This window comes from Vidua chalybeata, chromosome 2, assembly GCF_026979565.1.
Source record: "Vidua chalybeata isolate OUT-0048 chromosome 2, bVidCha1 merged haplotype, whole genome shotgun sequence".
NCBI classification, from domain to species: Eukaryota; Metazoa; Chordata; class Aves; order Passeriformes; family Viduidae; genus Vidua; species Vidua chalybeata.
Window position 1 is genome coordinate 3,160,910 of NC_071531.1, and position 26,725 is coordinate 3,187,634.

The 26,725-nt window shown below is 41.7% G+C and overlaps 1 protein-coding gene across 4 annotated transcripts in view; it reads right to left on the bottom strand.

The window, feature by feature from the left end:
* ERG (ETS transcription factor ERG) overlaps positions 1–26,725 on the bottom strand; it is a 140,564-nt gene that overhangs the window by 36,522 nt on the left and 77,317 nt on the right. The window contains exon 1 of one of the 4 annotated variants that reach the window (XM_053935341.1): positions 23,976–24,050. The exons of the other annotated variants lie outside the window; for them this stretch is intronic. Coding sequence (XP_053791316.1) covers positions 23,976–23,993 — 18 coding nt within the window. The 5' untranslated portion in view covers positions 23,994–24,050. Of the gene's footprint in view, positions 1–23,975; positions 24,051–26,725 lie in introns of those variants that run through there. 4 annotated transcript variants of the gene reach the window in all.

A 26,725-nucleotide genomic window follows, 5' to 3' on the forward strand; every position in this document is an offset into this window, starting at 1 on the left:
CACATGCAAGCCGCCCTCTCCTTCAAATGCAATGTCAGGAACTCAGGACAAAGACTTGTTTTTTTTTCTCTAAAGTTTGGTTAAACTTAAGAAATGGCTACACAAGACAATAAGGTGTTTGGTTGTGCAGCAGAATTTGCTTGGGATGAGGGATATTGGGGAATAAACACAGTAGCAGGATTTTAAAGTACTTTGGGGGCCACTCTAACCCAGGGGTTAGAATGGACAATGGTTTTAAACTGTGACCTGTTTGGTTTTTTTTCATGAGTAATGGTTTTAAACTGAAGGAGAGCAGGTTTATGTTCTATTTTAGGGAGAAATCCTTGGCTGTGAGGGTGGTGAGGCCCTGGGACAGGTAGCCCAGATAAATTGTGGATTCCCCATCCCTGGAAGTGTCCAAGGCCAGGTTGGACGGAGTTGGGCAAAAAACTTCACCCACGGAGGAGGATGAGTGAGGGGACACAAACACACCAAAACCCCTCATTGTACATTGAGGTGCTAGAGAAATAAAATGCATTTTTTGCTTCTTCAGACAGCATTCCCAGACTCCCAAAAGGACCTGTGACCCCTGGCTTACAACAACACTGCAATAAAGAACTTTTAATTAACTTTGCCATGTGCACTGCATTTATACAATCTGTTTTTTGACACCAGTTTTATAATATTTCTCCTCAATGATGTAAACACATTTTGCTTTTCTAATCTGATTTCATGATAATACATAGGTAAGCACAAGCTTTGACCTCCCCACAGCCACAATCCATTCAGACACGGGCTGGTTCTTATCATTTCTCAGATGTCTACAGGTCAGAAAAACCTCTCTGTTCTAAAAAGACTTCTGACATACTGCAACTCATTCTCATTCTAAATTAAACCAAAAGCTGTTATACGAAAACTTTCACCAAACTGTTTATTATGAGGATTAATTGTAACACACCAGCGTGTGTTCTGCAGATGTTAAAACTTTCTAATAAACAGTCACATTTGGAGAGGGCCTGCGTTTTCTGAGGGAAGATTGTTCTCATCAAGGCCGTGCAATTAGCTCCTTAAGTGTTTCCATGCTTTAGTGCTCTCAGTATTCCTTGTATACCTGACACCATTGGTTGTTGAAGGTTTGTAAATTGAATTACAGCTGTTACTGAAAGAAAGGACAGGTGAAAGTGTGGAGGAGAGTACACAGGGCACAAGTTTTGAGCGAGTCACTCTTCTTGCTTGCTGCTTTTCTACCCTATCCTCCCTCAGACTGCATCTTCTGATGCTCTAGGAAGCTGCTCATCTGGAGTGAAAACCTAATTCCAAACAGGCCAGGAATGTCATTTCCAGGCTGGAGCAGAGAGCACAGGGAGGCTGGACACCAGAACCTCCCCGAGCAGTGGGAACTCTTCCAGCCTGAGACTCTGCTCACGTCTGCAACAGGCACCACTGCACGAGGGAACAAGCTGGGGTTGAACTGCTTCAAGAGCCAAAATTTGCAGTCCTGCTCCAAAGCCGAGCCTTTGAGCCTTGGATTCATTGCATCCAGCAGCAACCGGGTGAAACAAAAGGCAAATGATTGATGTTTTAGCCTTGCTGTAGCTTATTAATCATGATGCTTGTACAAGTCTCTCCTGACCATTTGCAGAAGGAGGATATTCAATCTGGTGTGGGGAACATACTGGAAAAGGTTACTGCTTAAAATGCAGTCACCTGAGTCAGGAATTGCAACACACATCTGGAATATGTTTTCCTTCTAAATCTCCGAGCCTTGGATTCATTAGATCAGACAAAAACCCACATATTATATTCATGAGGAGAGTTCAGGAACAACAAAAAGCCTTGGCAAGTACAAGATAGGAAAGACAGATGTTGTCCTCACCTCCACCCATGAGAATCTGATTGCCAGCTCAGCCAACATCCTCCAGCTCCTTTCAGGGAGCACTTGGAGACTCCGTGTTAATCCAAACACAGGCCCGGTGCTGCCACTTATCAGCTCTCCTCACCTCTTGCTGAGAAAAATACAAGGATGTTTGGAGGCCCACTTGAAAAAAGGAATAACCAAGCATCCATCAAACTGATGTTATGGAATTGCAGGCTAGATTAATTTCTGGGAAACAACAGCAGATGTTTGAGGCCTGATCCTGCAGCCCTCTTTGCGTAACTCTGACTTCACCGCTAACGTGAGCAGAGGCCTCGTGGCTAAGCCCAAAGGCTTAATATTTTGTGTCTTAATGAACAAATTCTGAAATACTATAAATTTAAATGCAGACCCCGGTGCCTTATCACAATTTCTCATAAACTGTCATTCCTGAAATGTCAGCAAACCATAAGGTAATATTTGCAGCATGAGCCATTCAACTCCACGTCTGCAAGTGCTTCAGAAAATAAAAAAAAATCACCATTTCGTTATTGCAGATGGTGAAACTTTGGGCAGAATTACTAAAAATTGGTCTTAGAAAACATATCTCCCTCGTGCCAAGCTGTGTGCTGTGTTTGGGACTACCCTGCATTTCACACATTAAAATTATCACTCTGAGTAGAGCCCTTTCCAGAGCAGGCACGAGCACCTGATTTAAAGAGTTGTCACTTCACAATCAATTATTTCACCTGCAGCTTTTATCTGTCAGCAAAGTGCAAATAAATAGTTTAACACCAAGACAAGATTTAAAATAAGGAAGTAGGAAACTCTTTTATAGATGCCACAGAGATGAAAACTTCCACCCTGCACCTATTTCAGCCCATCTCAACACCTGAGTGGCCTTCAAGCTGCTTGGAAGCAGCTCTGCCCATTCACAATGACCAGAGGACTGCAGCGGGCTCCTGAGTGAAAGTGGACCTCAAAAATCTCATCCTGCATGAGCAAAGTGCTGGAAAATTATTTGAAACACTGAGGCAGCACCAGGTTTTATCAGCTGCACCATGAGCTGAACGAAGAGGGCGCAGGGCTGCAGCAGCACAATGATCAGAATACGTATTCCTGAATGATTATGTCAACCTTAAATCACCAGGGCTGGAAACAATACAAATATATCCTGCAGATTGTATATTGCATACAATATATTGCATTTTTAAAGAAACTGGAGCTTTGTATGCTTATTTTAGCACTTCCATCCATGGAAAGAGCTTGAGCAGTAACGTTTGAATGACTTTTTTTTCAGTCAATACAATAGACTTTTCATTCTTTTCATCTTGAGAGTATTGTCAATTATAAACTTTGAAAGCTTGAGGTTTTTTGCTCCTTCATGCTTGGCTGTTAACTTCTAGGCCTTCAAAAAGCCTAGAAAACTGGGGAAAATTTGATATAGAACCCTTGAATTTCTATCTCAGTCCAGGGCTAGTCTGTTTCTGCTAATTTGCTTTTCTAGTACAGGACTGTATCAATCTGAAGGAGCAGCCAATCTACTCCGTTTAAAAATACAAACATTTTGAGTGTTTTTTCAGCAACCTTTCCAGCAAAAATTTGTTTTGCAAAGCAGATTGCAGGTTTGTAAAGTGGCCCAGAGCCCAACAGGAAGGGAACTGAGGCTGCACACACCTGCTAGGAGCTAACAGATCAAAATGGTATCAGGAAAGAACCTTGGGAGAGAGTCTTGGGACCAAGCAGTGCCCAAAACAAGGCACTGATCCCATTCTAGACCATCAGACTTATCCATTTCTTTATTCCTTTTTAAATCCTTTGCATCTCGGCCAGCCCCAGCAGTTCAACTGGGGTTTCTGTAAGAACTACTGTGTTAATCAGAGTTATTCTCTGTCCAGAATTAAAGCTTTTCCTTGTACACAGTAACTACCCTCCCTAAAGTTTGGAAACTTTACTGAGAAAATTTTTAACATTCATTTTTTAGCCTTATTCAAAAGATCTGCCCAGTATTATGGTAACGTTTGAAACCCTCTTCTCTGCTATCTAAGGAAAATTACAAGGTTTATACATTACATTTATGACTTGATCTGTTACATTTAGTATTTGTTCATGGTGGTGGGTTGACCCACCATAGATGTATTTTATATATAGTTACACGGTCCTATTTTATATATATATATATATATATATACACATATATATGTAGACATATATATATATGTCATACATACATGCATATATATGTAGACATATATATTTGTATGTATATATATGTGTTATACATACATATATACATATATATAATATATATATTACAAATATATAAATATATAAATATATAAAAAGATGTGTATAATATACATAAATACACATACAAAAATATAAATACGTATCTAAAAATGTAGATGTATTTTTAAAATATATATACATATATATATATATATATGCACACAATATATATTTATATACACACACTCCTTAGTACATGTACACATGAACATTTTTAGACGATCCCACCCTCAATCTCTAAGGAAATTTTAAAGTAAAAATAACTCAGGCGTTAAAATACATTTCCCTAAGGCATAGCATGTACCAAGGACAAGCTCATCAGCAAAGAGATTAAAAATGTATGGGAAGGAATGAAGAGATCTTTACAGCCACTGCACTGAGGAAACCTGAAAAAAAAAAGGCATCCAAACGAGCTTCCTTTCCAGTGAAGCTTCGTTTTTTAGGAATGCCCGAGAGCATTAGGGAAATAGCACTTGGATGGAGGCCACGAGCTGAGCTGCTCGGTGACCCATCACTTCCCTGCAGGGTCTGTGCGTGGTGTTTGTGCACGTGCGCACACGAGGGTGAGCGTGGCTGTGTCATGAGGGGGTCACTCGTCTGCCTGCTGGAAATTCTGCACTTACAGGGCAGCTTCAAGCATCCCCTGCCCCAAGGAAATCACAGGAAAACAAAAGGGTGTCTCTGCTGGGTGTGGGAGCAAGTCCAACCAGCTGGCAAATCTCAGATGGTTCACAGAATTCACAGAAGAGACCTTAAAGACCATCGAGTCCAACACCTCAACGAAACCTGTGTTCACCTTCACATGTATTTAAAACTTTCACTTTGCTATTTAGAGAGCACTGACCACATCCAACTCTTGTGACACTCCTTGCTTGAAAGCTTCTGGAAATGCTGCTCAAGCCATCTTTATTTCTATGGATGTTTTTATTCGCTTCCAACTGTATTTTGTCTTGATGTAATTCTTCCCTGGGAGGGTGGGCAGGCCCTGGCACAGGTGCCCAGAGCAGCTGGGGCTGCCCCTGGATCCCTGGCAGTGCCCAAGGCCAGGTTGGACACTGGGGCTTGGAGCAGCCTGGGACAGTGGGAGGTGTCCCTACCATGGCAAGGGTGGGAAAAAAGATGATTTTTAAGATCCTTTCTAACCCAAACCATTCCATGATTCTATAATTCTATATATTTTACTGACTTCTCCACATTAGACAACTGGAATTAAACCACAAATTTATATTGCTTTTTATAAATTTACTCTGTTAACAGTGCTCTCCATCTTTGCACAGCATTGCAGCAGAAAATCTTTTGTTTATGTTTTTCTCCTTCCTTTTCCTCAGACACCTTTTACTCTGAACCTCCCATGTATACACTGGATATATACATGTGTAGTATTGCATGCCTCTCATGGTATTCCCCATTTCAGGAGCATATGGAATATTGCTCAGATGGGTAATCCTTCTAAATTCAGAATGAACTTTCCTAATATGCCCACTGTGTATGTAAAATATGACTTCCTGTCACGATAACCTTTGCAGTGTATAGCCCAGCATACTTTCCTATAATTGTTTATAATGAATATCTTGATTCATACTTCTGCACACATTATTTTAGTCATCTGCCACAAAACATGACTAATGAAATTAAGACAGGGTTGAATGTCGCAGCATTAAGTAATTTCTTTAGGTGCAAACGCAGGAGAGGGTTTAATTAAGTGCAATAAAGTGCCTGCTTTTCTTCATGGATATTTAATTTACTCTGCTAAAGCAATATAAAGTAAGGATGTTGTTGTTTTAGCTCAAACATTAACTACAATCAGTCCAAGAAATTGATATTGTTTTTGATATATTGCATTTAGAGAAGTAGCCAAACCAATGGATCAGAAGAAAATGTTGTTTCATACCTATGGCAACAAAGTGAACATTTTTTGCTTGTCCCGAAATAAATCAAAGCAAAACCATCCCAAAAAGAAACTCTCACATACACACACAAAACAAATTGCTTTGTGACAGTGTAAAAAAAATCTAATCCCATTTACACTTTGCTTTTGCTTTTAAACTAAGTTCTTATTACTTCATTTAAGCAACGTCTTTCTAAATAAAATCTTCAAAATCACAAAATATAAACAATTACTTCAGAAAATTTTCGACTGTTTAATTCTTTTTCCTTTTTTTTTTTTAGAGATCTGCCTCACAAATTTAACCTTTCTCTTCCAACTCAAGCCATTTTATGATTGTAGGAGCTTGTGGCTCTCTGCTGAATCTCACATGCAGCAGAAACAGGTTGTGACCCATTTTTAATTTTACACGTGAAGAAGAAAAGGAAAATGCACGTGGCAGTATCTTTGATGTGGTGGCAAGAAAAATCCTGCAGCTTTTCCCTGTGGCAATATTTCTTCCAAACTAGTGATTATCAAAGTTATCAGTCAAACTCCAGACCCTGCAGCTCTGACATTGACTGGTTTTTTGCAACAGCACCAACATCAGCTCCAGAAAGACAAAAAAGATCAGCTGCTGCCATTGATGGAAAAGAGAACTGAGAATGTCAATGCAAATGAAGAGAATCTCCTGTCCAGAACTGTGAGATCTGCATTTACCACAGCAATAGAAACCTTTAAGATGGTTTTATAAGGTGGTTTTTCCCCACACCTCACTAACAAGTGTTCAATACACATTGCTACAAGAAATGAAGCCGGGTGGATGCAAAGCTTAAGATTTGCTAAAAATATATATTTTTGTTTGCTTTTTTTGGGGGGGCTGTATTGAAAAATGACCCCAAAAAATGTCTTTACATACTGTAATCCAGGCCTTCCAACATCCAGGAGAGGCAGAGAGGTATGCAGGCTGTTTCTCTTTTATTGTTTCCCCAAACAAACCCATTTCCTACAAGCTGTTCCCATATCTTTCGTGCCACGTCCAGCTTCCCAGAAAAACAGCAGGAAAACAAAGTGTGAACTCCAAACAACTCATTTCCCCAGAACAATGTGCCACACTAAGGAGAGAGAGAGAGAGAGATAAAGGGGAGGAGGGCTGGGGGAAGAGCGGGAGGGAGGCAGAGGAGCTGTTGTGATGCTGCCAAGGGACCTAGAGAAAAAAAGGAAGGAGGAACTTTTAGAAGTCACAGAGGGGAAGAGTTGTGAGTTGTGTAACTGTAAATATGCAACAGGCAGGTTGCCAACTATTTCAAAGGATTTGAGGTTTCAAAATCATCGAGGAGGCTTAACTGATTTGCACTCTGGGTCTGGAGCTTCCAGGAACACCTTTAGACGTCTAAGAGGCAGAAAGTACCCCGTTATTTTATAGACTCCTCAAGCCATACTTGGTCAGCATTTCAAGCTGCATCAGTAAGGAATGCAAACAGACACCGTTTATGCTTCTCTGCAATCTAATAAAATGAAAGCATGGACTAAATAAAGGGAAATGATAGATGTTGTTCAGTATGAAGGGAAAACCAGATGAGTTTGTTCATTTAGTTCCAGGCTCACCTGAGCAATCTCCAATGCTCCTGCTATTCAGTAGACCAAGAAAACAAATGGACTGAGCTCCCACAGGAATAAAAACCATTAATTGAGACATGTGTGATAAAAGAAAATGATAAATGCTACCATGACATTTTAAAATCCCTTTTCTGTATTTGAGGGAATAAAAGTAAGGAAGGAACAAATAATTTCAGCCTTTCTGGCCATGAGGACTATTCAAATAAGAAAAAAACTAGTGTAGAATCAACACAATTGGAATGATCTTCCCCAAACTGTGCCTTGGGCTGATCCCCCAAACAGGGGGCAGCAGGAAAGGGGGAATTCTGTCCCTGTGCCCTGCTCAGGTGAGAGCCCAACTGCAGAGCTGCCCCAGCCCTGGGGCCAGCACAGGGAGGAGCTGGAGCTGCTGCAGAGAGCCCAGAGGAAGTCATGAAGTTGATCCCAGGGCTGGAGCCTCTCTGCTCTGGAGCCAGGCAGGGAGAGCTGGGGGTGTTCAGCTGGAGAAGAGAAGCTCCAGGGAGAGCTCAGAGCCCCTTGCAGTGCCTGAAGGGGCTCCAAGAGAGCTGGAAGATGAAGATATGCAGTGATAGAACAAGGAGGAATGGCTTCAAACTGAAAGAAGGTAAAGTTAGGTTAGACAGGGAAGGAATTGTCTCCTGGGAGGATGGGGAGGCTGGAGAGGCCCTGGCATAGAGTGCCCAGAGCAGCTGTGGCTGCCCCTGGATCCCTGGCAGTGCCCAAGGCCAGGTTGGACACTGGGGCTTGGAGCAGCCTGGGACAGTGCGAGGTGTCCCTGCCCACAGTAGGGAGTTGGAACTGGGTGATTATTAAGGTTCCTTCCATTCCAAACTATTCTATGAATCCATGAAATCAAGAATCTGACCAGCTTTGAAATCTTTGGGTAGGGAGAGACACATCTGTAATGAAAGAGAAAAATGTGGTTCTTTTCTTTTCTTCTGTTGATAAAAGATGCAAAGCCACAGATGTTGCAGTCAGTGCAATGAAAACCCAAACACAACCATTTGTCAGTGGGACCTGGCATGACCATGAAAGGTGCACTCTGCAGAGAGGGAGCTGTGGGGCAACACTCATGTCACAATGTGCTGACTTCCTACTGTGCACTTTTACTTAAACTGCTGCAATTCTGCAGCAAAAAGGACATTTCCAGTGCCTCAAAAGTATTTACTAACCGTGAGTTTTACGCAGTGCTAAATGCAAGAAATAAATGGATTCTGCTCTCTTGGGCATAGAACTAAGGCAAAGGATTAGAGAGACCTTGTCACAAAATGCTTACAGCTAACACAGAAGAGACACAAGCTGAGGGAAACAGATACAAAGCAGAAGTTAAAGTGTGAGCAGTGTGACTGCCACAGCTGTGCCAGAGGTTATTTTTTTAATTTGAATGACCAGAAAATAATAAATAATGATAGGCTACTACGCATGACAGGCAAGACGTGGAATGAAGGTGAAGGAAAGGCAAATGAAAGCGGAAGGAAAAGCAAAGTTTCAGGTTGGAAGGGATCTTAAAGAACATCTAATTCCAACTCCCTGCTGTGGGCAGGGACACCATCCACTACCCCAGGGTGCTCCAAGCCCTGTCCAACCTGGCCTTGGACATTGCCAGGGATGTGGCAGCCACAGCTACTCTGGGCACCCTGTGCTCTCTTGACATGACTGCAGGAAGGGGGGCTTTTTGTGTTTTGTTTTCCCTCTGAGAGCTTGGCAGCCTAAAGATTGGACTTTGACCAAGAAAAGACTTATTCTTTTATTAATACATCATTCAGCTCACCTGGAATACAGGCAGGTAATGAGGCTTCTGTAGTTGGGTGTGATTGATACACTGGCAAGGCAAGCAGTTAATTATGATGCACGTGGAGGTGTCCAGCCTCAGTCCCAGAATGGTTTGGGTTGGAAGGGACCTTAAAGTTCATTTCATTCCACCCCCCTGCCATGGCAGGGACACCTCCCATTGTGCCAGGCTGCTCCAAGCCCCAGTGTCCAACCTGGCCTTGGGCACTGCCAGGGATCCAGGGGGAGATCCACAGCTGCTCTGGGCACCCTGTGCCAGGGCCTGCCCACCCTCCCAGGGAGCAATTCCTGCCCAAAATCTCACCTAGCCCTGCCCTCTGGCAGTTTGAAGCCATTCCCCCTTGTCCTGTCACTCCAAGCCTTAGTAGAGTCCCTCTCCATCTTTCTTTTTGGCATCTATGTCTGAACTGAGCATCTGTTCAAAGCATGAATTTCTCAAGACTGTAATTTTTCAGCCAGCCAAACACAGATTGTTGAGGATTTCACACACCAATGTCACCTAAACAATTAGCAAATTCATTTTGCTCCATCAGAGTTAACAGAAACACTTCACTGGTGTCATCAAGGGAACTCTGACTCTTCAGAACATCTTTTAAGCATATAAAAGCTTTCTTATAAGATACTTCCAGTGAGACTTAAATCTAAAACAGATCTTTAGAAACCAACTCTTTTGTAAGAATATGGAAAACAGATCTAAAGCTTCAGTAAGGTTTTTTGTTTCCTCATGTGGAGTATTTCACCACTGACCACGCGTGTTTTAAAGCTGTTTATGACCCTCTGAAGCTTCAGGCTTCAGATACAACTGTGGAGAAAACATTTGCTAGAAATATTTAAAATTCCTGCCACATCTTCTTATATTCTACTTTTTTTCTACAGATAGGTTTTGTATGCTGAGTACATTAAATATTATATTGGTGATTGTGCCAATATATAACAAAAAAACCACTACAGTGGCATGTACAAAGAATATTTTTAAGTCAGTTATTTGAAAAATTAGTTCTTTTTTATATCAAAGTCCTGAGCTCCTGATTCTTCATTTCTAGGAACATCTCTCAGGATATTTTTCTAAGTTTTACAGAATTTTTGAAGTGTCAGTGAAATCATCATTCCTTGCAATAAAAAGCACACTGCTCATTTTAAAACTTGGTAGCTAGAAAACCTGCATTACAAATTTATCTTTTATATGAGCACTTCTATTGCCATAAATAGAACTATTTGCAAATAAGAGCTAAGAGCATCTAATTAATAGATATTTCTCAGAGCACCAGAACTGCTTCAGCATTAACTGAGCTTGGTGGCAGCCCATGCAATTTTAGCAGCTGAGCAGAATAATGTCCCATTTCCAGTCAGATGAAAAGTTCTTAAAGGCTATTAATGAAAATTCTGTGGGAAATGGAAAAGCTCTGAAAATCACAATTAAAGTGTCTCAGATGAAGACATGAAAATAAAGCAGCTGTTTCTTAAAATACAGAGTGGTTTTTTCACATCACAGTGAGGATGTGTGGATGGAACTGAAAATTCTCTCTCCCAGCCCTCTGCCAGAGTCAGCACCCAGCACATGGAAGTAAAAAAGCCAAAATGTCCCATCCAGCAACAACAAGATTAAACAAGAGGCTGCTGATGATACATTTGGGACTGTTTCCCCCCCTTATTTTCATTATTCATAGGGAAAGATTTGCCCTCACGGGCAAATGTTAGAAACATTTCAACAAGACCTGAATGTGACCAGTTGGGAGAACTGTGTTTCTGCTGGAAAGGGGTGTAAGGTGGTTGTGTGGAGATCACAGGATTATGGAATGGTTTGGGTTGGAAGGGACCTTAAAGATCATCTAATTCCAACTCCCTGCCATGGCAGGGACACCTCCCACTGTCCCAGGCTGCTCCAGCCCCAGTGTCCAACCTGGCCTTGGGCACTGCCAGGGATCCAGGGGCAGCCCCAGCTGCTCTGGCAATTCCATCCCAGCCCCTGCCCACCCTGCCAGGGAACAATTCCTAATTCCTAATATCCCATCCAGCCCTGCCCTTGGTCAGTTTGAAGTCATTCCCTGTGTCCTGTCCCCCCATCCCTTGTGAGAAGTCCCCCTCCAAGAGAGGCAAACCGTGTAAAACCATCTCTGTCCTTCAGAAATGTATGTTTAGAAGTTGAGGGCAGCTGAGGATTAAATGAAGCAGCAATTGGAGTGAAAAAGAAAACGGAGGAAGAGATGAAGCAGTCCAAAATGAGATGGAAGAAACCTGGTGAAGGGAAGACCATGAATGATGAAAAGCAGGCTGAAGTCTGTGATGCCAGAGGGTTCTGCTGGTGGCTGGAGCATGGGGCAGGTGTGGAATACAACAGTCGGAGGGGAAATCTGGGAAACCAGAGGTAACTGAGGCAATATTTTGCATAGCACTTCTCTGTTTGAAAATCCAAACTTTTACTGGACGTTTGGGCCTCTGTTCTCCTCTGCTTGGTCACCTTCTCACTCATTTAAACAAGCCTGGTCTCTGGAACACTGGGGATTACAGTTTAATCTGACTGCCATGAAAATTCACAGTATAATGACTTTGTTTTTCTTTTCTGACAGTGTCTCTCCAATATGAAGCTGACAGCTTCAAAAAAATTGAAAACTGTCCTTAGGACATGTCCTTGAAATGTCCTTAGGACATTTCATTACTCAAAGAAGTTCCTCGACAGATTTTGTTTACCCACCTTTCAGATTAGTTTGGGTTTTTTAGCAGCACTGACTGGCACTGATAATTGCTTCAGTTGTTCATGGAATACTGGGAAAATTGTTTTAAATAAAATTTAAATCAAGTTCCTCCTTCTGATAGTCCAGTTTTAGTGTCCTTATCAAGCTTAGAAATTTAATTTTCAGCATCATCCCAATCCTATTTATCTAGGATTTCCAAAGAGTTAATTCTGAGGATTTATCAAGCTTCCTTTTTAACAATGGTGGCTGCCAACTTTCATGATCTTACTGAACCTTATGTCCCTCTGAACCTAAATTCTGGAGTCAGCTAAAAACACTGTTGGTTGTCATTTTCAGTAAAATATTTGTGAATCAGAAGGCAGATAAGACAAGCAATATACATATTTTCCCCTGAAATTCCATTATTTTTAGTCATGCCATTTTGAATTCTGAATATTTTTACTGACAGAAAATGTAACATTTTTTCTTGTCACCTTAATTCCAGTATCACATCCCACTGCCTTCTACCTCTACCTTGAGACTTTCATACAAAACTTTTTGCAACATTTTAACTCAGCTTCTTACTCAACCTTCTGAATTTCTCTTCTTCTCACTAAGGAAAGAAACAGAGAATTAGGAGGGGAAAAAAGCAAAGCCTTGGGGCTCACAGACCCCACTTAATGCTGACCTTTCTCAAGTAACCTAGAGCATCTTTAATTGATCCTCTGCAGTATAATAAAAGCCTTCAAGCCCCCTACATTTCAATATTTGGAGGGAACATTTCTACAAATATATAAATAGAAATGCATTTTCTTTACTTGTGATTATATAATCACAATTTTGTGATGCGAAATTTGAATATTTTCAATTGTTTTAAAATATGACTGAAGCTTTTGGCAATTACTACACAGCAAATACACTTCTCCAGGAGGCTAAACTGCCAGCTTTATTTCTTGCCACCTTCAGGAATAAGATTTAACCTGATGACAAGAAAACATCTGAATCCCAGCTTACAAACCAGAAACATGACCAGACAGTTTTGGATCAGGGCTTGGAAAAAAAAAAAAAAAGTACTTAAACCCAATGAGTTTTGGGTCTGTATCTTGGTTTTTAAGGTGAAATTTTTAGAACTAGAGCCTTTTGCCAGTGAACACTGAAGATTTCAAATGTTCAAAATGTTCAAAAGTTCAAAAACTCAAGGAAGCGACCCTCAGTTGGTAAATATCACAAGATTCCCAATAAAAATGCTGAGAGCTGGCAAGAATTGCACCTTCCAAGAAGCAGATGAGATGGACAGAGGCCGAATAAAAAAATCTACAAAAGGAAAACAGTTTTATGAAGACCCAAGCTCGGAAGAGAAACACATTTGTAACAGAATTTGGTCTGGTCTGAGTCCTTAAAGGTTACATTAAGGATGGGATGAAGGTGTGGGGAAAAAGAAGTCAATTTGAAGACAGCAAATAGGGGAGACCTTGTGGCTCTGCACAGCTCCTGCCAGGAGGGGACAGCCGGGGGGGTCGGGCTCTGCTCCCAGGGAACAGGGACAGGAGGAGAGGGAACGGCCTCAGGCTGGGCCAGGGCAGGCTCAGCTTGGCCAGCAGCAGGAATTTCCCCATGGAAAGGCTGCTCAGGCCTTGGCAGGGGCTGCCCAGGGAGCTTTGCAGTGCCCATCCCTGCAGGTGTCCCCTGGAGGTGGCACTCAGAGCTCTGGGCTGGGGACAAGGTGGGCATGGGGCACAGCTCGGATTTGGATGTTTTGGAGGTCCTGTCCAACCTCAATGATTCTGTGATTCTATAAGATTTCACATTCATGCTGATTGAAAAGGATCTGGGCACGTTTGCAGAGAGAAAATTCACACAGAATGAGTTTAAAGTCAGTAATTTGCATGTACATTTCACAGATTGTGCTTTAGCTCAAAATATTTCCAACACCTATTTAATTTTTTTTTACGATGTTACAGTTGTCAAATCTGCAACCCACTTGCCCAACAAACAGCTCTGGAATTCGTAGCTGAACGCCTGGATCTAAAGCTTCCATTTCTACATGAAAAAACCAAATCATCTCAGAATCATGGAATGGTTTGGGTTGGAAGGACCATCCAGTGCCACCCCTGCCATGGCAGGGACACCTTCCACTGTGCCAGGCTGCTCCAGCCCCAGTGTCCAACCTGGCCTTGGGCACTGCCAGGGATCCAGGGGCAGCCACAGCTGCTCTGGGCACCCTGTGCCAGGGCCTCACTGCCCTCACATTAAAAAGATTTCATTATTTTGCTAAACAAAGATCTTTCCTTGGAAAGAAAAGATCTGACCACTTTCAATTTCCTTTTTCTAGAAAGGTGGTATTGACAAGGAGGAGTTTTCTCACATCAGGTAAGTGGCGCAACAATTCCTAATTGTGTGTAAGCTTCCCTCTTCAAAACCATCTGAATTCTCACTGAGCACAGACAGCAGGAACTCTCAACTCGATCAGCATCTTGAAAAACAAGATCCTTATTCAGGGCTCTAAGCAGAGATTTAACAACCTCTTAGGGACTCTCTTCTTTTAAAAATAATTCAACCTGGCCCATTAAAAAACTTTCTACTAAACTCGCCTCCTTTGGCACAAAGCACCAGTGATTTAGTTGGCATTGTAAAGATTTACTATGCACTTTTCCTATCTTATTAGAACCAGTAATGGAATTCACTCTCTTGAATTGCTTTGGCTCTGAATGCACAGTGCTGAAGAGGATGACATCCAGAGGTTACATTCCTATCTACCTTTCATTTCAGCTTTTTAACTGGAGCAAGGAAATTTCCCTAAACCCTGTGGATTCTAAATCAAAGGAAAATGCATTTTTAATCTTGCTAGTATGAGAAACCCTAAGAATTCAACAGTAACGTTATTAAACAACTTGATGATTAAAAGAAAATTAAAAAAAAGAAAATTAAAAAAAGAAAATTAAGAAATTGTCAGAAACTTGCAGATAGATTTTTTTTTTAAACAAAACTTGGTTTTTATATAATTTATTAGTTTTGTTGCATGTTTATAAAACAAATTGAAAATAAATCATCCAATGAATGTTGCGCAGCCCAGGACCCTCCACAGAGCTGGATTTCTTGGCTAGGACAACCCAGCCCGACCCAAAAGTTCATAGAAGTCAATGAAGAGACTCAGCACCACTGACAGGATGGAGCTGATCCCAAGCCAGGACAGGAAACTCGAAGGAAACATCAGAGCTACCCTGTTTGTTGCCTTGAATATTTGTTTAGTGTTTCGGAACTTACTGACTAAAGCTGCGTGGCAGAAACCTGGCAGCCAGAGCCTTCTGCCAAGCTGTGTTATTTTGGTTGTATCAGAACTCCTGAAATAAACCCAAAAACTCCGGCGAGACGTTTGCGTTCGTGCCGCAGCCTCCTTGAACTCAGTCCATCCAAACGCTCAGGATGAGCCCGGACGGGCAGAGCTGCTGCAGCCTTGGCTAGGAAGGCAATATTGTGCTAAGAACATGATGCACCTGGTTCTCCTCACACTTTACATCCATCTCATACCTCTGCAGCCTAGTGGATCCATCTCTGAACGACTCCAGCTTGGAAAAAAAGAGGGAATTTCAACAGGTTTGCTTAGAGCCCAAGATAGAACTCTCAAAGGTCGAGCTTTTTTCAGTGGTCACCATGGTTTACTGCCTCTCATTTAAGCACAAACTGAAGGCCTCGTCCATCAATCGACTGGACAGAAGCATCTTGGCTTCCACATCTCACCAGGGGTGCTTTGCTGGCTAAAATTTTCACCCAAAAATACGCCTTTGCACCTAAAAAAACAAGTCCAAAGAGATGAGGAGGGACACAAAAAAGGAGCCTACGAGTTTGTGTCCACGAGGAGGGTTAACACAAACACTCCTGATTGTTTCTGTTGTTTATGAATCTCGACCTTCAGAAGAGCTCTGAAATGTGCTGTCTCCTAAAGATGTTCCCCGCCGATATGACACACGCTCTTGCATTGTTTCGCTGCTCGCAGGCATTAATATCCCAGAGGTAACCCACCCTTCTCTTAACGGCTGGTGACAGGTCCAATGGCTGAGCAAAAATCAGTTGGAGGAAAGGGAAGTCTTGTCGGAAACGAGATTAATCTTGTAACGAGTGTTCAGCCCTGATAACCCATCTGTGCAGAGAGCTGCTTTAACTGGAGAGCAATTAACCTTCACCTGACAAGCTCTGTCCAACCGTTATAAACAACATTAAAGGCGCAGGACCCCCCTCGTTTTCCCCCCTTTACGTAGACTAAACAATCAGATTCTGAATTCCATGAAAACAGCAGAGGTAACGATGCCTCGATGACAAATCGCAGGGAAATATTTTAAAAGGTAATGCCTGCATGGAAATAATGTGAAAAATGTCTCTGGCCACCACTTTAGTGAGTTGATCTGATTAGTAAAAAGCAACAGTTTTGAGCACTTCCAAGGGAATACCTGACGCATGAGGAAAGCTGCTGTGGGTACGCCAAAGATTAACAATAATAAAAATTTATGTGAGCAGATAAGAGTTGACTAAACCACATCTGAGGAACATTACTTTCAGGACAAAGTGTGCATTTCCCCAGCAACCCTGTGAGTACAAAGCCAAGGGGCAACTTCCTAAAGCTTCTTCACCCATGGCCTTGGGAAAGCCACTTGTCATAATCAATCTCCAGCTTGCAGAACCCTCTGTAGTATCTGGGGTTTTGGGTCAGGTGCCCACAGGAGCCGCCCTCCTGTCCCACAGCCAAGAAATCTCCAAGGGATGTGTTCACCGTGGTGTCTGGAAAAGCCTGTGAATGCAGCCTCAGGCTCCCAGCCTCAATAAACCCAGACAGATTCTCAGATCCCAGATACAGAGCACAACACGAATTTAGCAACCTGAGGAGACAACTGAATGTGGGACTGCTCATCCCAGATGAAAAGGTGGGGTATAAATGAAGCCACAACAGCAAAGGACTTCTCAATTCTGCAGGGAAAGGCCAAAATACCCATCTCAGTCACAGTGGCAGAAACCTGGAATGACTCCAGCGGAATCACTGGCAGAACAACACAGAATTTTTGGGCTGAACTCCTTAATAACTTGAGTGAAAGCCTGGCCCCAGTCAAGTCATAGTGTTGACTTCATTTTGGCCAATTTCACTCCAGGTTTCATAAATCCTAATTCATCCTGTTCATGTGCCTGAAACAAGCTACCCTGAAGTTACAATTAGCAATGGAGGTTTTCTGTCTTTATTTCCTTTCCCTTAGCTCTGAGTTTCTCTTTTCCTTAGCAGAGGTTAAAACACACAGTTTAGTCATGGTTTTAATTTCCCAGCACAGTGAGGCAAAACTTCTGGTTCAGTCATTTTGGATGAATATGTAGAGCACAGTGGATTGCAAAAAATGGCCATGAACCTTCAAGATCTCCAGAACATGCTCTGAACTATTTGTTGGAGAAATCCACCTCAACTGCTACTGAAATGTAGCAGAGATGTACAGAAATGAGCAAAGGATTCAGGCAACACGGAGTTTGAGGGAGGATTATTTTTCATCAGACAGAATGACAGTGGATTTTGAAGCATCCTGATTCCCAATTATTATAAAATGCAGGGGCGCTTTTCCTACCACTGCAGAGAAAAACACTGATATTTCATAGTCCAGGATAACAGCATTAGTTTGAAATTTATTACAGCAACAGATGCATTGTACCGGGGCTTGAGTGTTTAAATAGCATCAGGTAGAGCATTACCTTTAGATGAAACAAGAAGGACTTAGATCTTTTCAGTGAATTAGATATTAACAGATAGGAAGTTCCTATTGAAAGCATTTCCTGTATTGGTAGTCCCTGATTTTGGCAGCTTATCTGGGTAGGAAATGAAGGCAGGAAGTATCTGTCTACAGACCCTTTATCATCAAGGTAATTGCTGTGGCAGCATTTTGCTGTTTATCAAGGTAATAAACAGAGAGTCTAAAAAAAGATGTTTTCCAGCTCTGAAGAATGAGGCTTAAAAAAACCTCCTGCAGTTATGCAAAACCTTCCACATAGAATTAACGTGCTGCTCCTTGCTGCAAGGAGGGATTTGTCAAACAAAGCATTTCCAGTCTCCTGGGGGTTTTTTCTCCACTTGTGGCACCGTGTCTTTGTCTGCCCCCCTCTCACCCCTGTCAAATCTGGCAGGTATCTTTAAAGAGTCCTGCCACTTCCCGAAAATAGGGATCCACCCCTTCCTGCAGGTATTTGCATAAAGCCAGTCCCTGTCATCTGTTGGCAGCACACACCTTTGACTAAGCAAGTCAGCTCCTCTCTCAGGGTGACAAGGTCACACCAGCCTGGTGACACCACTTCCCAACCCAGGGCTGGAGATGCACACTGCAAATAAACAGCGTTGCAAGGGGAACACATCACATCCTAGGCATTCCTTCCACCCAGTATTCCCAAAAGACCATTTCCCTTGTCCACTCTGAGTCCCTCAGCCTAGCCCTTAAAAAAAAGTTCACTGTTACTCACCATTCTTTTTTAACTTTTAATGTTCAATGACATCCTTGTGACAAATAATTGGCAGTTCATTCACTTTACTTTGAAGCGAATTGGATAATGATAATTACCAGAAGAGGTAATTTGCTGGTTCATACACAGTAGTTATTAAAATCCATAGTGAATTTTATTTATTAACCCTAATATCCCTTTCCTGAAAGAAATGTCCGATCTTTCTCTGTGCATAGTAAAAACTGCTAACCCAGCGCCTGAAGATGCATTTCAAGGAGAAAGGTAATATTTGCAAGCCAAATCTCACCAGATTTCCTAAAACTTCTCCCTCTGTTCATCATTATAAAATATTTACAGGATTATACAGTCCTTCTAAGGGAGCAGGAATAAACTGAGGGACACAGCACTCTCCAACCTCAGCCAGGCTTGGTTAAAACATTTAAAATAATCCCTCCAACCCCAAAGACACATCCATTCCTCAAGGAAAGGACTGATGCCATTTTCACATAAGTGCTTCAAAGTTTTCCTATTTTTGTTGATGTTTTCAATTCAAAACTTTCTCTGTAATACACAAATATATATCATATATATATGTGTATCAAGAACAGCAGGGTGGCTGTATAATTATCTATGCAAAGAAATTAATTTTTCAAAGATGGATCTGATAAAAATCCCACTGCAGTCAATGAATTAGTTACCCTGACAAGGTTTGGCACTGTGATATTTTCTACTGCATCACCCTTACCTTGCTAAAATTCATAACACAAGCAATACAAAATAAAATTTTCTTTTTTTCTTCCCTGATTTTCTAAGTAATTCTCTTGGCTTGATTTAGAAACTTGCATTACAAAGGCTACTTCTTCCTGAGTAAACAGCATTATACATTCTTATTGAATTATAAAGCGTCTCTTGGAAAATAAATATCTTTTTTTTTGGCATTCATATTTTGCAAAACTGCTTCTGTGTTTATCTTTCAGCAAGTCATTCTCTAAGAGCACTTGTTTCTTTGAACATTGTTTCTGAAAGGCCTTTTGTAACACGGGGAACTTGCTGAAAAACATTTTCTTAAGGGATAATGTAGTTCTTGTTCAGGAAAAACAAACAAACCAACAAACTCAGACAGTCAAACATATGCATTTTCCAGCTGTTGTTCCTTGCCTGGGGACTTAATTCTAGAAAGCAAAAGCCTTACATTTCACTTGGTTTTGGCATATGAAGACACAAACCAAATTGAGTTAAATGACTGCTGATTAAAAGCAAAAGAAAACAACACAAAAATCCCCCCCAGAATAACTTCTGTTCATTTCTGCCTTGAAATTGCACGCTTGTATTTGAGGCAGAGATACTGCTTTACCTGGAAATGATTATAGCTCTGATTCTACTGCCTTTATTGGGATAAAACCTTCATGAAATTGGTGGAAGTTTGGAGAAAGGAGTGGAGGATCAGGGTGTTTAAGGCTCTGTTGCTGCCTCTGGTTCACCAGAGCGCTCAGGTGTGTGATCACCAAATTTAAATGTTTAAATGTGCAACATCACCAAAGGCAAGGGAAGGATTTACAGCCTTTGATAAAGTTAACAAAGTTAAATATGTCAAAAAGTTAAACAAGTTAAATATGCCATTGGATCAGCTGCTAAATGAGATGAGGAAAAAAAAAAAGATAATAATCTTTATAATTGTTTCTAATGCAAGAAACAAATGTACAAATTACTGTGTCAGCTCTGCTGGACTCAGTGCAGATGCAATCCTCCAAACAAAGCCTTAAACATTTCCATATGCCAAGAACAGATTTATTTCTTAACTGTCTCCAGCTTTCAGAAGCATTTGAGTGACTACTTGGAGTTTCTGAAAGAAAGTGAGAGAAAAGTAATGCTATAGAGACAAGCACGGAATAAGATTCCTCAAAAAAATTTAAGCTTGCCTCCTATATTGTGCTTTAATCAGTGCATCCACACCCTCAAGCCTCAGAAACCACAAAGATTCTCCTGTCCTTTATCAAACACACAGACTTTTTCTCCCTGAAATCACAGATTCCATGTGAACATCACTTCAGAAAATAATCATGATGAGTGGTTGTGAGCGTATTTAGGTGTAAGTTAAAGAAATAGCCACATGTATAACCAATAAATCATTATAAAGTCAACTTACTGAAGAGTTTTTCTAAGAATAAGAACAATGGCACTGGCAGGCGAAGAGAGAAACAGAGCAAGGCTTGAACATGGCAAGGAATTAGAATTCTAGTTGTACTTTTCTATTTAATGGGAAAAAGCACCAAAATGACCTCCAGGTTAACTGTTTTTACTGCACCTCAAGGTAACTCTTAAATAATTTTTTGCTCCATTCTATTAAAAAAAAAAGCAAAACACAAACAAAGGCTGATGCCTAAATCAGGTATGTTCCAAAACTGTATTTACAGTAATTAGTGTGACTAATAAATATAAATAATTGCATTTATTTGATAATGTTCAGTGCTCTGCACTGCTGTGCCACCGCAGAGCTGTCAGACACCACCTGAGCCAGAGGGGAACCTGTCAGCACTGAAATCTTCACTCTAAGGAGACTTTTTCCACTTGAAAAACCACATTTCATCCTTCAAAATGCCAGAAAAACATAACAGAGAGCTCAGCTGAGTGTGCACCAGGTGCTGGAATATGAAATATCAACCCAAAATCCTGGCTGGGCAGGCACCTTCTTGCACCACCTTCCTCTCCACAGCTTCTTGCACTGACCTCTCCCCATCCAAGGGAGAGATCCCTGGCCTGGGCAAGGATGGTCCAGTGGGGAAGTCAGGATTAATATTATTTATCCATGCCAGAGCTTGGGGGAAAGGTGCTGCTGCCTCATCCTCCTCCTCCTCCTCCTCCTCCTCTTCAGCACAAACCTCCCAGCACGGCGCGTTCCCCTTCCCGGGGAAAAAGGAACAGGGGGCAGCAGGAGGAGGGCACGGGGTGAGGAGAGAGTGGTCCCCTGGGAAAACCCTGCTCAGGACATCAAACCCAGCACCCAGAAAACTGACAGCACCCAAAAACTGACAGCACCCAAAAACTGACAGCAGGGTTTGCCTGCCCTGAGCCCAGTGAGCCCCAGTGAGAGCAGCCGGGTTCCTGCCGAGCCCCAGCGTCCCGCGGGTCCTGCTGCAGGGTGGTGAGAGGCAAAGGATCAATCACACACCCCGCCTGGAAGGTCACCTGTGCACGGGTGAGGGTTCCGAGAAGTCTCTGCCCCGTTGTGAACAAATACAGACCCATTCACATCCTAATTCTGAAATTTAGTGATTCCACAGCTTCCCTAAAGAAGGCAGTGAATTCCCAGATAAGGCTCTCCACCTTCCTCAAGCACATTGGGAGAGGTGGGCTACCCACTGCCAGCAGACAACACAAGCCATTATATTAAATATTTAGATGATTAAATAAATAAATAAATAAATAAATGTGTGTGTGTGTAACAGTTTAGCAAAAGCTAAACAAGCACCTGCCTGGCCTTCAAACGGAAGGTCTTTATTTCAGAAGCCCTTCAGTTAAAAAGCTTCTTTATCCACTCCCCATAGAAGAGGAATTGAAAATCTTTGGACTGTCTCAGCCTCATGTCAGAGCACATTTCCTGCCCCTCGAGTACAAAGCACCTGTCATTCTGTCATTTCTTTCCAGTCATTTCACATTTTGCACTTGCACAAAGAAAATTTTAATTCTTGCTACAGCATGTAAGGCCTTCCCAGCAGCCTGGGCAGCAAAATCGTCAACATTTTGGGTTGTCTGGGACCTCCTGCAAGATTCACGCTCCAGATGAGGAGAGAGAATTGTACATTTTTCCATTTTGCTGAGTACATTGCATTACCAGGCTGTATAAAACAGTTCTCTAAGTGTAAGGCAGAGGTCAAATAATAACAATTAGGTATCATTTAGCAATCTTCTAGCCTATTAAAATTCATTCAATATGAAACATAAAGGAAATAAACAGCAGGAGTTACCTAAAATGCAAACGGCATCCGATCTTGTGGGTGCCATTATTTTTGAAAATAAATGTTGTATCAATATTCTGATTAATAGAAGCAAACCCATCATTAAAACCTCAGTACACAGCCCTCCTTTTAGCCAAAACTTGACTCTTCGAAACTCAAGATTTTCATTAAGTGCCTGTCATGTCCTGTGTGCTCTGAAATGCACGGCAAAACCAAAGGGAATTCAGCTTCAGGAGCTACTTAGCATTTAACAGATGCTGGCCAGCAATGCAGAGGACAGTCAGATCTATGTCTCTATTGATAGCCCCATGAAAACATCAGTGATTACAAAAACAAAAGGTTCATTCGACTTTTTAATCACACTGCCCTCGGGCACTACTGTCACATTCCCAAAACCGTAACAAAAAGCATCAAATTATCTCTAAAATGTAAACACTGGAGCAGAGTTTACTGAAAAATCCAACTGCAGCCCTACTTATCCAACAGCCAGGCTATTCCATACCCCTCATTAAATCTCTGACATAATTAGAAAAGTGCAGAAACAGACAATGCCACGAAGAAAGCAAATACCTCCGTCCTGAATCTGGTAATACCTTGATCCCAAACTTGATAAAACAACACCGCAGAGTCCTCCCTGTCAGTGCTCTTTATGTAAAATTAGTTTCACTATCACAAATCGCTTAATTACCGTTACATTCTGCAATTAATCACAGCCATTGCTCTATTGGTAATTGCTGTCCAGAGAAACAAAAACTACAGACAGATTTATTCAACTTTCTAAGTGACACAGCTGCAAAAAACTCAGCAAAGCCATTCTTAAAAAAAAAACAAAAACCCAAAGCCAATAAACCATGCACCGAGATCAAAGTTATGCAACAAGAAGAGATTTTTATTGTCCAAAAAATTAAAACATAAAAAAGAACACGCCCGTGAGATCTTCCCACCACCATTAAAATAACATCCAGAAAGGTCCCGAGTTTAAGGTTAAGAGTTTCTAGAAAAGCACATTAATTAACACCTGCATGAGAGAGAGAAACAAGAGCTGGTGCCTCTCCTTCCCATTTGTGTCCCCATCCGCAAGAGAAACATTTCAAAGTATCCAAAAGTTTAGTGCCCTTAGGAGCCCGGTTTTTCCTTCCAGTGCACACCCTCTCCCCTCATGGCAGAGCACAAACACATCCAAGTTGTCCGAGGGATACCTACAAGAAATTTCAGAAGCTCTCACAAAAGGGCTTCGCCTATGCAATCCACACCACTGAAGAGTGAATTTAAAAAACCCAATTTTTTTTCCGAGTTTGAAGTTTTTAAGCCTTGCGGATGGTTGGAGTAGGAAAAAGGAAATTTACTAGGCAGTACAAAGGAAATCTTGTTGTCCTCTATTGTGGCAGTGGGGGTGTTGCCCAATTCTAACTTATCTAGGTTGATAAAGGAAACCAAAGAACACGCCAGTGAGAAAAAAATTCCAACAAAAAAAGGTACCCCCTCCTTACCTTAATAGTGCTTGCCATAATGTGATCAAGATTATTGATCGCTAATAATTGCTAATAATAATTATTGCTTCGCTCTGACCAGAAAGAAGTTTTGATGAGGTTGTTTAGAGCGGATGAGATTGTGCTAACTCTGGGAAATGAAGTCAGCCAATGGCAGGAAGAGGTTTCTATTGGTCCTGGCCACCGCAGCTCGAAGAAACAGGATATTTGGGAGTGAAGAGATAAGAGTCCTAAAACAATGTTGTTTTTCTTGATGATATGTGACTGAATTTTTAAAAAAAAAAAAAAAATTTGGTTGTTTTTTTTTGGTGTTTTTTTAAACAAAAAAGTCAATTGCCCGTGGCCGCCTGGGCAGGTGTGATCTGATGTGCAGTAAGTGTGACAGGCCACTTCGAGGCAGGATGCAGATGTCAGATGAAATGGGCCAAATTCAGCAGTGGTTTGATGCAGGCTGTTCACTGGGGAATTGCTGATCCAGGGCCAAAGCCAGGCTGGGTAAAAATGGGTGTAACTCCAAATATGTTAATGAGGTCTGGCCCTGCTTACTCCACGTCTATATTTGTCCATGAACCTCATTCCTGCATTCCTGAGCTATTGGCACTTTCCAGCCTATCTGATTTAGCACTTTTTTTTTCCTTAGAGAAGAAGCAAATAGGTTGGGGACAATAATTTCTTTTTGATGTCTCTTACTGAGGAGAGGAAGTCACAAAATGACATAAAGCTTCAAAAGCAGATGCCTGAATGCCATAAACATTCTTAAATCTTCCATGTTCTTCCCTTAATTCACAACTCTATCCATGAATGGAAATGAGATGGTTTCATGGGCAGTTCCCTTCCTAGTTAGAGTGTGATGGCCATTTTTTATTCAGTGTTATATTTTTATTTGTCCTTTCGGAGCACTTGGCAGTCATGGGGCACCCCAGAATTCCCAGGTGTGCAAATAAAACACTGTCCCTGTCCCAGGCCTTTGTAAAAGAGACCAGATCTTAAAAAAAAAAAAAAAAGTAAGAAAGGTAAAGTGCTTCCACAGTACCAGCCAGGGTATTCCACTCAGGATCCAGTGCTGGCACAACCTTTTCACACTTAGGAGCCTCACAGTTTTTTGTGTTTTCATAAAAGATACAATTCCTGGTGTCAGGAGATCCTGAGCTTTCAGCCTGAAGAGAAAAGCTTGAAAATACAACCCATAAAAATGAGAGGGAAAATTAGAACAAGTCAGAATTCATTCACTTTTTAAAAAACTATTTTATAAAGCTGGTCCTACTCTAACAGGTTTCTAATTTCTCATTGCTCCCTATGACAACATCCAACCATGGACAGGTTGCCTGGAAGAGAATTCCAGCTGTAGTAAGGTCCTGCCCTCTGACCAGGGATTCTGGTATGATAAAAAGAACAAGAAATAGTGAATGGCTCATTGCAGCATTATTTAGTGGAAGCAGATGACCTCACCCTCTCCCAACGCCGCCTTCTCCTGCTCCTTAGGGAAAAAAAAAGGAAATGGGAGTGTTGTTCTGTAGCTGGTGATGACTGCTGGCATTCAACACACAGTTTTTCCACACAAAGACAGCAGAAAGTCCCAGTTCACTTTGCCCCTCCTGTCCTGACCCAAGAAAGTTAAAATGCATTTTTCCAGAGGTGCACACAGAGTCCCCTCACTCGTTTGTCCTGCAGGTGCTGCTCCATCTCCCCCAAAGCAGGGCAGAGCAAAGGCTCATCCACCCTCCCCTGCTCATGGGAATGGCCCTGCCAGATCCAGGAAATTCTCATTTCCAGGTGTCCCATGGGGAGCACAGAGCTGGGAATCCCTGGATGCAGCAGTGGCAAACAGAATCACCAAGGCGGGAAAGAGCTCCAAGATGGTCAAATCCAATCTTTGGGACACAGGATCAACTCCCTGCACAAGATCAGTTTGGTTTTAGAGTTCACTTCAAGGAGGTCTGGATTCTTCCACTGCAAAGATTATTTTTCGTGGCTTCAGAGCAATCTGGAGTCAGCACTGCTATAGAATATTTTATATTCTCCATTAGCTGGTTCATGTAGAAATGCAGTGTTCCACTGCTGAATGTGCTCTCGCAGTCTACATCCACCAAATTACAGTGCTCCTGCAGAGTAGGTAACTTTCCTATTTTCATTATGAACAGTATGAAAAGAAAGCAATTTATAGTAATTGTATTTCATGGGGATGTTGATTTCCTCCCTTTTCATCTCCAAACAATGAGCAAGACAGCCAAAAGATTAGAACCTTTCTCTAGAAATTTCAAAGCATTGTATAATGTTTCAGTTGGGTGACTTCCACTCCAGTTAAGCCCCTGATATTTTGGTTTTTCCTCCAATATATCAAGAGGTTGCAAGTATCAGTTCCAGCTCCCCAGTGGAGAGGATCTAACAAATTCATTCACAAGCAGTTTTTAGTAATGATTCTTCTCCATCCCACCTCCATATACACAAACCTCCTCTTGGTTTACACAAGGATTTTGGAAGCATAAGGAGAACTGCTGGGCTCTATTATTATTATATAAGTTTTACAGAGCCCACAGCCCAGTAAGGATTTTGCCATTTTAAGCTGGTACACATTCTGTGCCAAAGAATCCAGTGAAGTTTATTTGACTTTCAAACTAATACCCACAGGCAGATTTCTGAGTGCTTACGCTGAGGCTGATCCAATTGTAAGCAGAGCCTCAGTACTGTGAGGCAAGGAAAATATTGGGTTATCAAATCACCATCATCCAGTTGCAAAAGAAAAAGAGTAC